At 35.3% G+C, this 13,163-nt stretch overlaps 1 protein-coding gene across 2 annotated transcripts; it reads left to right on the top strand.

Annotated features, from left to right (window-relative positions):
• The first annotated feature begins 2,051 nt into the window (after positions 1 to 2,051).
• LOC135593242 (ankyrin repeat domain-containing protein 2A-like) lies at positions 2,052 to 11,527 on the top strand. 2 transcript variants are annotated; one of them, XM_065083131.1, is made up of 6 exons: positions 2,052 to 2,438; positions 6,518 to 6,605; positions 10,152 to 10,216; positions 10,835 to 10,921; positions 11,026 to 11,075; positions 11,189 to 11,527. In XM_065083131.1, the coding sequence occupies exons 1-6, from the start codon at positions 2,358 to 2,360 to the stop codon at positions 11,298 to 11,300; spliced, it is 483 nt and encodes a 160-aa protein (XP_064939203.1). In that variant the 5' UTR covers positions 2,052 to 2,357; the 3' UTR covers positions 11,301 to 11,527. The 2 variants fall into 2 exon arrangements, with proteins under 2 accessions (XP_064939203.1, XP_064939204.1); XM_065083132.1 differs by having other exon boundaries at positions 2,059 to 2,438; positions 10,853 to 10,921.
• The last annotated feature ends 1,636 nt before the right edge of the window (positions 11,528 to 13,163 follow it).

The following is a 13,163-nucleotide window of genomic DNA, read 5'->3' as shown; positions in this document are numbered from 1 at the left end:
TCATTTATGACGCAACAGTTCTTGTGCTTTGACTCTAGAAACAGTTCTTGCTTCCTTTAAAGATCTACCATGAAAAGTATGTATAGATGTATGACTTGTATACCATACCGTTGGTATACTCACAATAAATTATTTAGATTTTTTATGTATTGCGATCAAAAAGCAATCATATATAATATCTACTAATTTAAATATTTACTTTATTTGTAAAATGATAATATTTTTCTACATGTCACACGTCATATATATTTTTTAATCTTTTTTTCATATCATATGTTATATTATATACATAATAATTCCTTATATAAAAGTCTGGATAACATTTTTTGTGGACTTAAATGTCATCCCATGTATCATGTCACGGGTTTATATACTAATATATTATCATTATTCACATAATATTTATGAAACAAAATTTATTTTAGCAAAAATATTTTTTTCTAGTTCTCATAACCTCTGCCTTAGTGGACTTAAATAAAATTCCTTAAAATCCATAAATGAGATATAAGCCCAAGAGAACTATAAAGAACCTAATTTAAAATTAATATTATATATATAATAAATATAAATACTCATGTCAATATTGAACTATTATAAATCATTTTGGAAAACCATGGCCCATGATTTTTGATACATGAAACTCAATAAAATAAAAAATCATTTGACATAGGCAATCATCGCCTCACATGCCAAATAAAATAAAATTAATACTTAAAACACAAGATTCATGGTACTCAAACAACTTACTAAATACATGCTTAGTAAAAATTTAATAATATGATAATATTAAATCTACATGTATTTACACAAAATATGAACATTTGTTATTCACTTAATAAGACTAATATTTCAAGCATAACATTTATTCATACAACAAATAAATGGATTCTAAGCCACTAAAACTAAGTAGGTTTATTTTCATCCTCAATTCTTCACACGAAAGTTGGAGTGTTGCTCTTGTGCTTGAGATATCAATGATTAGCTAGAATCTACTGGTGCTTTAGTGCTAGAAGGACTAATAATTTTCTTAAATATATCCACCACACCGTTCAAAATTTTGAACTCAAAATAACACAAAGGAAAACTGAATGCAACTCCATATCCATATATCATGAAATAAATTATTCTACAAAACTTCAAAAATTAATACATATAATGAGAGAGAGAGAGAGAGAGAGAGAGAGAGAGAGAGAGAGAGAAAGAAAGAATAATATAATTTTTAAGAAAAATATTGTTAGTGAACCTTTACGTCGTGATCGAGGAGTCAGTACGACTTGGTCTGATCCCGGATGTACAAGATCACCCACACGTAGACTTGGGGTAGCAGAAGTGTGAGTCGAGTCGGGTTGAGCTATGAGTCTTGTTACTTACTTCTTCGTTGTCAGCCCCTACACATAGATCAAGGTTGGGAGGGAGATTTTTCGACTCAACCCCTCCGAAGCTTAAGTTAGCGTTTAGTGGAATAAGACTGAGTTGAATGCGCGAAAATCCTCCCCCTCTGCGGGTTAACTTTTATACATGTAAGGATGAGTTGACCGTACAAGATCAATTAATTATGGCTTATTTCTCAAGCAATTGGTTTAAGCTTCTTTACGAGTATCGATCAATCTGCATGGATCAACGTCACATGACGTTGCCCGAAGTTTTCCGGGATAATTGTATCGTGATAATGTTGTTTGTACGAAGGGGGTGATGAGCGACTGCTCATCACGTATATGCTGCGTATCACATCGGACTTAAAGTTTCACGTATGTATCATTGTATCTGTTTTGTTTAGGTCCATGTGGATAATATCCAAATGTGGCCTTTCAGATATAATAAAAAGGTTTTCTTCCTAATAAAATATTTTATGAAAGATAGACAAACAAAAGGAATGGGATCCCTTTGATCTTTCCTGATGATCACCCGAACGGCTCTCTCCTTCTCTTATGGCTAACCGTAAGCTTCTTTATATAGTAAAAATATTTATTTACCCCTAATTAAAATTAGGGTATCGTCGTTGCACGGCCTTGGAATCCGTGGCTCTCGCCGCCTCTCTTTAAAGCTCATTTAGATCTTTCTATAATGCTGCTTTCCTGCGCCTTTCTTCCACTTCTATGCATTCTGGGGAGACCAGCTGGGCCTTCTGCGTCCTTCCTCTGCCCCGCCTTCGATATTCTGATCACAAGCATCCAAGGGAAGCTCGAAGTCCAACTCCGGCCCTCTTCTCTTCCGGTCATCGTATCATAGGTCACAGAGCAGTGAGCTTAGACCTGTTTTCTATATAATCCCTGTCGGTCGTCAGTGGATAGGTATATCAGCAGCAGCAGCCGCCTCGTTCCTGCCATCTGTTGTGCTGCGAGGGGAAGTGAGGTTTCATGGGCACGGCGACGGACACGCCCGCACAACAGTCAACCGCCGGCGAGGTGACGGCCGACCAAGTCCAGGCCTTGCTTGAGGTCACTTTTCCTCCACTCTCTGTTCTTAAACTTTGCTTTCATCTCTTCTTGCCATTTGAGGCGTTTCGTCGAACACATTGGATGCAATTTCTCTGTCATTATGTTTGTTACGATTTTCACCTTTTTGTGTATTTAGGGCAGTAATTTTCATCTTGTAACCTGACTTCGGTGTCGATTATTGTTTCTAGGGTATCTTTTTGTGGTTTAGTTGATAAGGGATCTCTATGTCATAAGGAATGAAGTTAACTTGGACAGTGTGGATCGTGATGTATGTGAATGGCCTTTAAGAGAGTTCAAACCATCAAAGGGTTTTTTGTTTCTTTTGGTCTGATTGTCATATGAAATAAAAAAAAGAAGAGTATGTTCATGACACAAGTATGGTAAAACTCTACCAGAGATCAGGTTACAGTGATCAAGCTGTTGTCTGAACAGTGCATCTCACATGCTTTTGTCATCCACATGATGCATATATTGCTAAAATCACGCTTGTTCATTTAGAAAATGAAGCTGATGACTAGTAAGAATAACTGAAGATCTTTTTGTGGGTAGGTCATATGTGAATGCATTTTAGTTCGAGTAAATTACATACAAAATTGACATAAGCATAATTTACTATGTACTTGAAGGAACTTGTGACTATTAATTAACTGCAGCAATAAAACCAGAGTAACAGGCTTCATATCAACGAAAATAAATCACTGATGAGCATTATAAGATACATAAAGGAAAAGCAAAAACAGCAGGTGAATTTATTAAAAGAGTTGGTCATTTCAATCGATGAGTAATTTGGATGGGTAGTGCAAAAATCTTAGTTTTAAAAATCAAGTAAGAATAAGCAATAGCAGGCTTAATGCCAAATCTGAACTGTTGAATCGTTCCTGAGTTTGCTCAATTGAACTCTAGTTTGTTGAATACCCATCTCATTTACTTCTGGCCAATACATTAATATCCTCTTCGCAAGCAAAATTGCCTATTTTGATTTATCCCTATCCAGTTATGGTTTCATATTGATATCATTTTGATTTTTTCTTAGTCAATAGTTTATGATGTACTATTTCTGTCCTCAAATATAGGAAAATTGCCATTGGAAACAATTTATATATTAGTTCTTTTATTTTCTTCTATTTACTTAAAAATTAATCACTTCTCATAATCTGTTCACTGTGCACTAACTAATTGTCTATTCCAAATGGAGCCTAAACTTATCATTTGGCACATTGTATCTTTTCTTTTATGACATACTATCTTTTAGGTTGCAATGATCCTTTTGTCATTACATGCCATAAAATCTTTGTGAGAAAGAACTTGCTAAACACAAATTTTTGTTTTCTGCCTTTGCAATTTATGACTAGTATGGATCACAAAGGCACTCTCTTGACTTTCGAGGCTGCACTGGAGCCTGATCATATCTGTGGATTATTCCTTGGTGTTTGCAGTATAGAGATCAATCCATTTTATGATGACATGAAATTGTTGGTGGCACTCCTTTAAAGAGACATGTTGGACCAATTGATCACCAATATTTGTGGATTATCCCTTTGTGTTTAAAGTAGAAAGATCAATCAATTTTACGATGACATGAAACAGTTGGCACTCCTTTAAAGAGACATGGTGAACCAATTGATCACCTATTCTGGTGAAGCGCAATATGGAACCGACTCTAGTTCTGAAGGACGCCAAGCATGAAATAACTATGATTCACATTGTGAATTCACTAAATGCTTTAGTATATATCACATCATAGTAGACTGAGTAGTCCTGGCTATGACCTTAGGATTGATTCAGTTGCCATTTAATTGTCTCAACGTTCATATATTCTAGTGGCTTGATAATGGTGGGATTTTTTGGTCTCCAGTGGTCGTCTAAGGTTCAAGGCTTTAGATTAAATTTGCTGATTGCTAATAGCTTTTAGAAATGGAATCACCACCAGCTAGACTAGATTATTGAATTGGCATGTTGTATAACAATGGAATAAAAGTTTAGAAGAGTAAAAAAATCAAATAACACTAAAAAAATTAAGTAATGCACAATAGAACTGGAAAATTAAGGAACTTATAAAAGAAAAACATTTCTAGCTAAAAGATACTATAAACTTAGTCAAGATCACAACCCATAGTGATTAAGAATTGTCTACGGTGATCAGTATGGATTTATTGGGATTTGAGCATCTAGGTCAAATGAACTAAGAACCAGTTATTACAGTTTAGTTTCATTTGTTTAGAATTGCCCGGATAAATTAATCTGTGCTATTTTTCATTGTAGTCTTTCTGACTTGGGTCCATGCTGAACAGTTTGAAACCTTAGATCAGATAACTGTAATAAATTAGGATATTCAGATCGAGGTTTTTAATCTCATGCTATACCAATGTACCGAGCTTTGCACGGTACGGTATGGTACGATACGACATATCGAGTGGTACGCCAGGGCGTATTGAGCGGTACGCCTAAAATGAGCATAAAACTCTCCTTTTTGGGCTTTGAGGAGTAGCCTTGTGTAAGGCTCGCAATTTCGGTTCATACTGAAACGTCCTTCCGTTAATATTGAATTGTCTACAAAAAAAATATTTGAATTGTTAGATTATTTTGTATACAACTTAAATTTTAAGATTCAAATGAATTAAGTAATCACATGTGTAGATATACATATCTCTTATTAAAAAGTTCCTCTTAATCCTTCCAAATTAGCCTCTTAAATTTGATTCAATTCACAATTCGTTGCTTTATTGAGTTTATAAGAGTGAAAATGTAAGAATAAGAGAGAGAACACGAGAAAAAAATGAGTTTGAGAGAGTTAAGAGAGTGTGAGAGTGAAATAGAGGGGAGGAAAGAGATTAAAACCCCTTAAGGAGGCCTCCAACAGTCAAATTGACCGTTGGAACATTGTTACCGATCGTTACCACTCGGTTCAGGTCGGTAATGGTCGAAATCAACCAATACAGGTTGGTAATGGTTGAATTTCAACAGTTACTGCCCGGTACAGTCCTGTATCGCCCGATACGAGGCCAAATGCCTGATACCACCTGGTAGCAGGCAGGCCGTGTGCCGGTCTGTTGGTGGACCGGTATGTACCGCTCGTACTGGATGGTACGATACTGTATTGCAAACATTGATTCAGATAATAACATGATACCTTGATTGCAACTTCTTATGATTGCACAAAAGGCCAAAAATTAGCGGACACATGAATGGTTAGTGTCAATCTAATTTGGTTTTAGTTATGAGAGGTTTCATGTTTTAGACATAGGGTCTAAGCTAAGCATACACAATAAAATCTATAAAAGGTCAAATCCTCTCTGACGCATGATTGGATAGGGTAGATCTTATGTGGTTTTAGTTATGAGAGGTTCGATGGTTTAGACAGAGGGTCTAAACTAAACTTGCATGATATAGAATCTGTGTAATACAATGATTTAAAAAGCGCTAGGCGCCAAGGTCCAAAAACGTCCGAGGCGCTAGGTGCTCGCCCGAAGCGCCCGGTGCCTGGGCTCGGGCGAGCCCCCAGGCGGCACCTCTTTGAAGCGCGCCACCTGGAAATGAAGCGAGGCGCTCGGGCCTCGCCTCGCCTCGCCCGAGCGCCTAGGTGAGCGCCCGAGTGCTTATTGAAATCACTGGTGTAATATAACAAAAAATCTCATGTAAGCATTTGGGCATATATACATTTGATAGCTCAAAATCTTTATGCTTTCATCTTATGTTTAGTTAGTCATTGCATATTAACAACAATTATCTCACAACAAACAATCTGGTACTGTTTGATATTAACTTTTCAGACTTTTAACTCTGTCATGGCTGTTTTCTTGATAAATATATATTGCGTCATAAGATCTTTTGTTAAAACAATTCAAATTGAAGATACTAACCATGTGCTTAATATGGAACTATGTATTCTTGCCGTCATTTTGTTTTTTGAAGTTGTATAGCTCTTATCTTTCTCACCTTAAAGATATATATACTTTTGTTCTAATCGTCGTCAGCACTTTGTTGAGTTTATTAGTAAGTTACTTTCTTTTTGCGGAAGATGGCACTTTGTTTCTGCTGCAGAAGATAATTAACAGAGCATTTTTTTTTTATTGTAGCAGGCTGCTAGATATGATGACTTGGAAGATTTGGTAAGCATACTTTCGGTGGGCATTTCTCCTAATTCCAGAGATTCTCAAGGAAGAACAGGTGTGATCTTTAATTCAAGTTTAAAATGTTTTTGATTGGTTAATATGAAAAGTGTTGACTTTACCTTTCTGTTTATACTTTTGTGATTGATGGTAACGACGGTCTTAGTTCATTTTCTTTATCCATAACTAGTAGGAGTTGAAGATTATGTTCATGAACATAAAAGTTGTTTGATATAAATTTCTATGTTACAAAATGTAAATATACCTATTGGCATATTTCAAAGAGACTTAGTAACCAAAAGTTCTCTCTGTGGGTTAGAGAACCAATTATACACAGGTGCCCGAGGGGTTGGTTGCTTTCTAGGATGAGTCTGCAGGAAAGACTAAAAGGCTCCTCATTGAACATGTATCCAGTTCTTGTAGGTTTACTCTCGAAACCTCGACATAGCACAACACTTGATCCGTGATACTGGAGCCATCAAACAGCTCTTTTATTTATTAAGATGGATCCTACAAGTTTATTGTGTGCCTTGCTTCCTTTAAAGATCTACCAGTAGCATCCAATGTTCAATTTTTGTGGCAAAAAAGTCGAGGAACCAGTGTGTAAGCTTGATTCATTTATTTGTAGATTTGTAGAGTATTAAATATGTTTGGCCTTCTTTGCTATATCACTTCTGTTCAATTGCCATAATCTTGGATTGTAAAATTATCTTGGTATAATCAAATGGGTTGATCTTTTGAAGTGGATCCTACTCAATATGATAAATGAAATGTGAAAGGATTAAGAAAAGAAGGTAATTTTGGTTAAATTCCTTCTGTACCTAAGCACATTGAGGTGCAGTACAACCTGAAGACAGATTGTCCTTAAACTGCAAAACTCTAACTACAGCTCTCATGCAATGTTCCTTATGTTAGCTGTTTATTTTTACTTTTGAATTTAAGCCAACTTCATTTACTAATTAAACAGTCAAACAACTATAAAGTATTATTTTGCCTCTAAAAGGCCAACATTTTATAAGAATCTAAAGAATAGTTGTATAAGAATTCGAATCACATAAAGTTGTTTTAAACAATCATATAATTAAATTCTACATTTTCTCATCAAATATTAGTCAATCAACAACTTCGGTTGTAGTGTTCAAGTTGCTTGAATGTAATGAGTGTGGTTGGGAACACATTTGAAATATGTATTGAGGGCCTAATGCATATTTCAAATGTGAATTGATGTTTGGTAAATTTTTTTCAAATCACATTTGGTTTGGATACTGTATTGTAAATGCTCAAATGTGGATGCTACCTTAGGATAGCATTAGCATTTCTGTATTTGTGGAATGCTAATGTAATTCTTCAAATTTCCAAAGTACCCTGTGATATTATTTAAAATCAGAAAATTGTCAACATGATTTAATGACAAACGAACATGATTTGTCGTCTATAAGGTGAAACTTTATTTATTTATTTTCAAAAATTATTTTACATTATTCATATGATTATATTTTTTATGTATTATATGTTTCGTCATACAAATTTTTTTGTAAGATTACATACATTCATTTATTTATTTACTTATTAATTTAAATAAAAAATATGTATTCATTTTTGAATAGATATTAAAAACATTAAAAGGGTAAATTTGTTATATAATATTTAATAGACTTTTGAAATACAATTTTACCAAACAACACTTATGCTAATTCACATTTAAAATACAGTTTTCATCTATTGTTTATCAAACACTCAAAGCATTTTACAACTGTAGATTCACTCCGAATGCATATTAAAAATGTAAATATGTTGCCAAACATAGACAATGTTCTTCACATGTGTATGTATATTTACATGTTATCCATATGTTGAAGATAGTATGAAGATCTTAGTTTTCTCAGGTTGAAGTTTTCTTGGGGATTATTTTGTGAAGCACTTGTCTAGTGTTGGCTAGATTTTTGCCCCCATAAATTCTACATATATGACTGTATTTTCCATATACCTAGAATTGCAAATTATACACTTCTCAGCCTCATTCTAATCAATACTCGAGGTAAGAACAATGCTGAAAAGGAATGAAGGATTATGAGGCTTATGTTTAGTGGTAGAGTACATCACTGGCAATAGCTTTTAGTTAATACTTCATAGCTCATGTCCAGTGGAGCATCTTAATAGTAATATGTGATAAACAGAGTTGTGATGGAAGTTATGAGAACCGGGTTCTCAGATGAGCACCATGTCAATAACAAGAGAGATCAGTGGTGAGAGGTGGTAGATGTGGGGACTCATACCAGGTGAGAGTAGATGGGTCATTACATTACTTCACTTGAAATGAAGAAAAATGTGTCTTTTGGGAAGAAAAAATGAAATGAGACCTGTAAACAAAACTGAAAATAGACCATCTGTAAGTGGTTGCATCTTGCAAAATCATGATAGACATACACAAGTATGACTACATTAATATATTTGCGAACATGAAGTTCAAAAGTTATGCTATACAAATGTTCCCAACCTAAAAATTCTCAAAACATCTAAATTTTTATCAGAGCTTACATATAAAAGGAAAATAGTTAAATCTGAAAGAGATTGATTTAGTGTCACAATATCTGTTGCTTGTAGGCATTGAGTTGGTATCCAAGCTTGCACCGTGCATCACCTGTACTGATGCTCTAAGGCTTCCTAGAATTTTGAGACCAAGTGCATCATTTGTGCTGCTATATCTTTGGGCTTTGTTTATGACATCAATAATGAATAGATGATCATAATGAAAGGATATTCCACAATGGTTGTGTTTTCTACCTGTTGTGTGCTATTCTGCTTTAGCTTTTTGTAATTAGTCTTATTGACTCTTTGGTTCATCCTAAGAGAAATTATGCCACTAGTTGCCATGGTTTAGTTGGGATTCTCTTATCCTCCTGGTTGGTTCGAGCTAAGTCAGACGACTTCTTTGTTTCTCCTCACTGGCTTTTTGGTTGCAGTAATATTTCTTGAGCAACTCTTATGGGTATTTCCTGCTTCAAAGTTTGCCTATTTAGATCTGCAATGATTAATCAGTTTTGTACATAGAGGCTATAGTCTCATCATGAAGCTCTGCTAATCTGCTAGTCCAATCTGCTGAAACTGGATTATGTCTGACTTCTCTCTACAAAACTTTAATATGTTAGATTATGTCGTAAAATTTTGTTACAGATACATTGAATCTAACTTGATTTCTGATTGGTTTGTTAATTGTGGGAGTGGCATAAGTTTGGATAGGGCCCATTTAAAATGGAAAATCTCATGTATTTTTCTCCTATTTCTCTGCAGGCCCTCTAAAATTGAACCATTGTTCTTCTATGACACATATTTTAGTCCTTTTCTGAACATAGACCATGGATGACTATAAAATTTTTCGGTGATTAGTTAAAAATGATGTGTACCTTTTGTCAAGATCCTCACTCCTAATTTTTCACTATTGTGAGAGTCATGGTTCTGGTTTTCCTAATATTTGACTTCCATCATTGTATATGGCATCTTCAATATTTTGTTTCATTGCTATGAAAATCAAACTTCTTGTCTTGGTACTGTTCTGCTTGATGTTCTCCTGGAGTAACTTTGTTTCTCTAAAATGAATTTTCAGCTCTTCATATGGCCGCTGCTAATGGGCATCTTGAAATTGTCGAATATCTTATTCAGAACGGAGCAGTGAGTAGTAGTATCCGAAATTTCTGATTACGAATTACCATAACTAATAAACTTGTCACTACTAATGTTGACTGCTGTCTTTATTTATTTTAAAAAGTAATCTTTATCTTTTTGAGTAGTATGTTAATATTCAGCAGCTACGAGTTCTCTGTTTTTTTTTTAATTTCATTTCTTCAATTAAATTATGAGTCCCAATCATCTTTTTTCATTCTATTAAAAATCTCTAGTAAAAAATTCATCATTTTGCTTATTACTGAAGATGATGCATGAATGCCTTATCACGTAGTTGTGAGAGCTTATTAGCATTATTTGGATATCACATTGTGGGAGCTTATTTGGATAGTAAATGCGAGAGCTTATTTCGATATCACGTTTTCTTAGTCACTATGTTTGAACTATGAAGGTTTTGGCTCAATTAGCATTATTAGAGTTTGCTATTGCTGTCACTTACCATGTTTGATTAGATCTAGGATGAATAAACTATTGGTCAATTACAATCTGTCAAGTATTTAACATTAAGTTTACACACAAACATGGGCACCAATTTGTTCAGAATTGTAATGCCTATTTCTTTTGGAGCTTGATGGCATGCTTCTTTCTTTTTTCTTTTTTAATGAGGATGCCTCCATGAAGCAGGATTTGAATGCTTTGAACTCTGAAAAGAATTCACCACTTCATTGGGCTTGCCTCAATGGACACATAGAGGTAAGGGATTCCTATTTGGTGATTATTGATCTTTCTAGTTTATTATTGTTGACCACTGATCAATAACATTTTGTAAATGAAACCAAAAAAAAAAACCCCACCAGGTAGTCAAACTTTTGATCCAGGGGGGAGCTAGCGTAAGTTTGCTAAACAGGTAAATTTAGTGCCACCTTCTAGAAATACATTCTTTTATAGAGAGATTGACCTGGAATCTACTTTGGTTCTTTCACAATGTTGCTTTTGCTTGCTTCCATGGCCGTTTGGCAGCCATGAGAGGACTCCAATGGATGAAGCTGTGAGCAGAGGAAAGATGGATGTGATCAATGCAATCAATATGACGGTAGCCCAACTCGAACTTGATGATGTTAATATATCTTAGCACACGAGCTATACTACAAAAACTTCCTAAAACTAGTTTCATAATGCAAGAAACTAGTTGCTTGCACGAGTCAGGAGTTTCTTCTTATGACAAATGCATCATGTGAATGATCTTTATCTTGTTTCGCCTCACTATTAAACGAGTTAATATGTTTCATTATAAAATCTTTGATGTGATTGATAAGCATGAATTATCAAGACATTGAGTTCAAGCGAACCTTGATCTGACCCACTGGGCTTTGAGGTGTGTGTGATGCATTCTCCCGCAGGAACTTTTATGCTCTAGATAATGGTAGCCATGCTTCTTGGATCCACTTATCTCACATATTGTTGCTGGTCTGGCAGGCTTTTGATTGAGAAGAACACTCACGGTATAACAAGTCAGAAATTTCAATCAGAAGCGTCTTTGGCAGAAGAGGTAAGCCAGGGTGAGATATATATATATATATATATATATATATATATATATATATATATATATATATATATATATATATATATATATATATATATATATATATATATATATATATCAGTAATATGCATCACTCTTAAGCAAATAATTTGCATGAATAAAGCCAATGAACAACACTAGAAACTTGGTTTTGGTCATCAACTTGTGTGGAACACTGCTAAATCAATTTAACGGGAGGATTCTTAGTCTAAAGGGAGCGAATATTTTTGGTTTGTATCATGTGTGTAAACTTTTAGATAATTTAATTATAATGTATAGTGGAAGATGCTAGGGACCCCACCACGTATTCTTTCATGACGATTGGAAATATATTTTGTACCTACGATAGTAAGATATCTCCTTAGTATACGCCAAGGAAAATGACATTCGACAAAGAGAATGGCGTATCGATAGGAAATAGCAGTCTATAGTTTAACTAGTCAAAGTGCAATTTATGATGCAAATGGCAGCGCCTGATAGTGGCGTTGATTGTGATAGAAAATTAACTTGAAAGAATGGTTACTTAATTTTGTTGGATTACATGGAGCCATCCTGTCCCTTGAATTGACGTGTGGATGTCCTACATTTCTACCCATCGTCAATTTGAACGAAACTTCCTGATACCCAATGCATTACTAGCTTTTCAAACAATTTCAAGCATTAGTGATATAAGGAATTTTAAAAATTATTATATCATTTAACATGGAGCAACCAGGATTTGTCCATCGAACACGGCCTACGATCTTGTGATTTATGTTACTATTACTTCGAATTAACGCCTATATGTTCTAGGATGGTTTCCATGAAAAATCCCACATTTTGAGCCTTTTCCCAATAATGTCCACCTCACTTTTAATTTGTATATTACTATTTATAATCTCTTTTTATTATTTTATCTTAAAAACTATATACATGACGCACGACTCAACTGATCTCACGTTAACATCATGCAAGATCCTGATAAACTTTTGGAAAGGGACTAAATTTAACCAATCCACTAAAACTGATGCCACTTGGTCACGACGTCTAGGAAGCAACTCCAGCCAACTCTATAAAGTCCCGCCAGAGCCTTTCTCCGGCTTGCAGTTCCCACCTCCACCAGCCTCCGCCGACTGCAGGAGATGTCACAGCCGAATGAGCCACCGACCGACGAGGAACTCAAGGTGGCTGCCATTCTGTGTGACCTCTCCAACGATTCCCGCAGCAACTTATCCCTCCTCGCCGGCATGCCTAGCTGGAGCACCAATAAGCCCCGCACACTTTGTCATAAATCGCCTAGCAACTTATCCTTCCTCGCTGGCATACCTTCCTGGGGCACCAAGAAGACCCGCACTCGTCGTCACAAACCGCCTACTCACTCTCCCTCCCCCTCCTACTCTTTAAGTTAACCATCCGACGGCCGACGAGGGG

The sequence above is a fragment of the Musa acuminata genome, chromosome BXJ1-9, assembly GCF_036884655.1.
Source record: "Musa acuminata AAA Group cultivar baxijiao chromosome BXJ1-9, Cavendish_Baxijiao_AAA, whole genome shotgun sequence".
Taxonomy (NCBI): Eukaryota; Viridiplantae; Streptophyta; class Magnoliopsida; order Zingiberales; family Musaceae; genus Musa; species Musa acuminata.
This window is presented reverse-complemented; position numbering and strand designations above follow the sequence as displayed.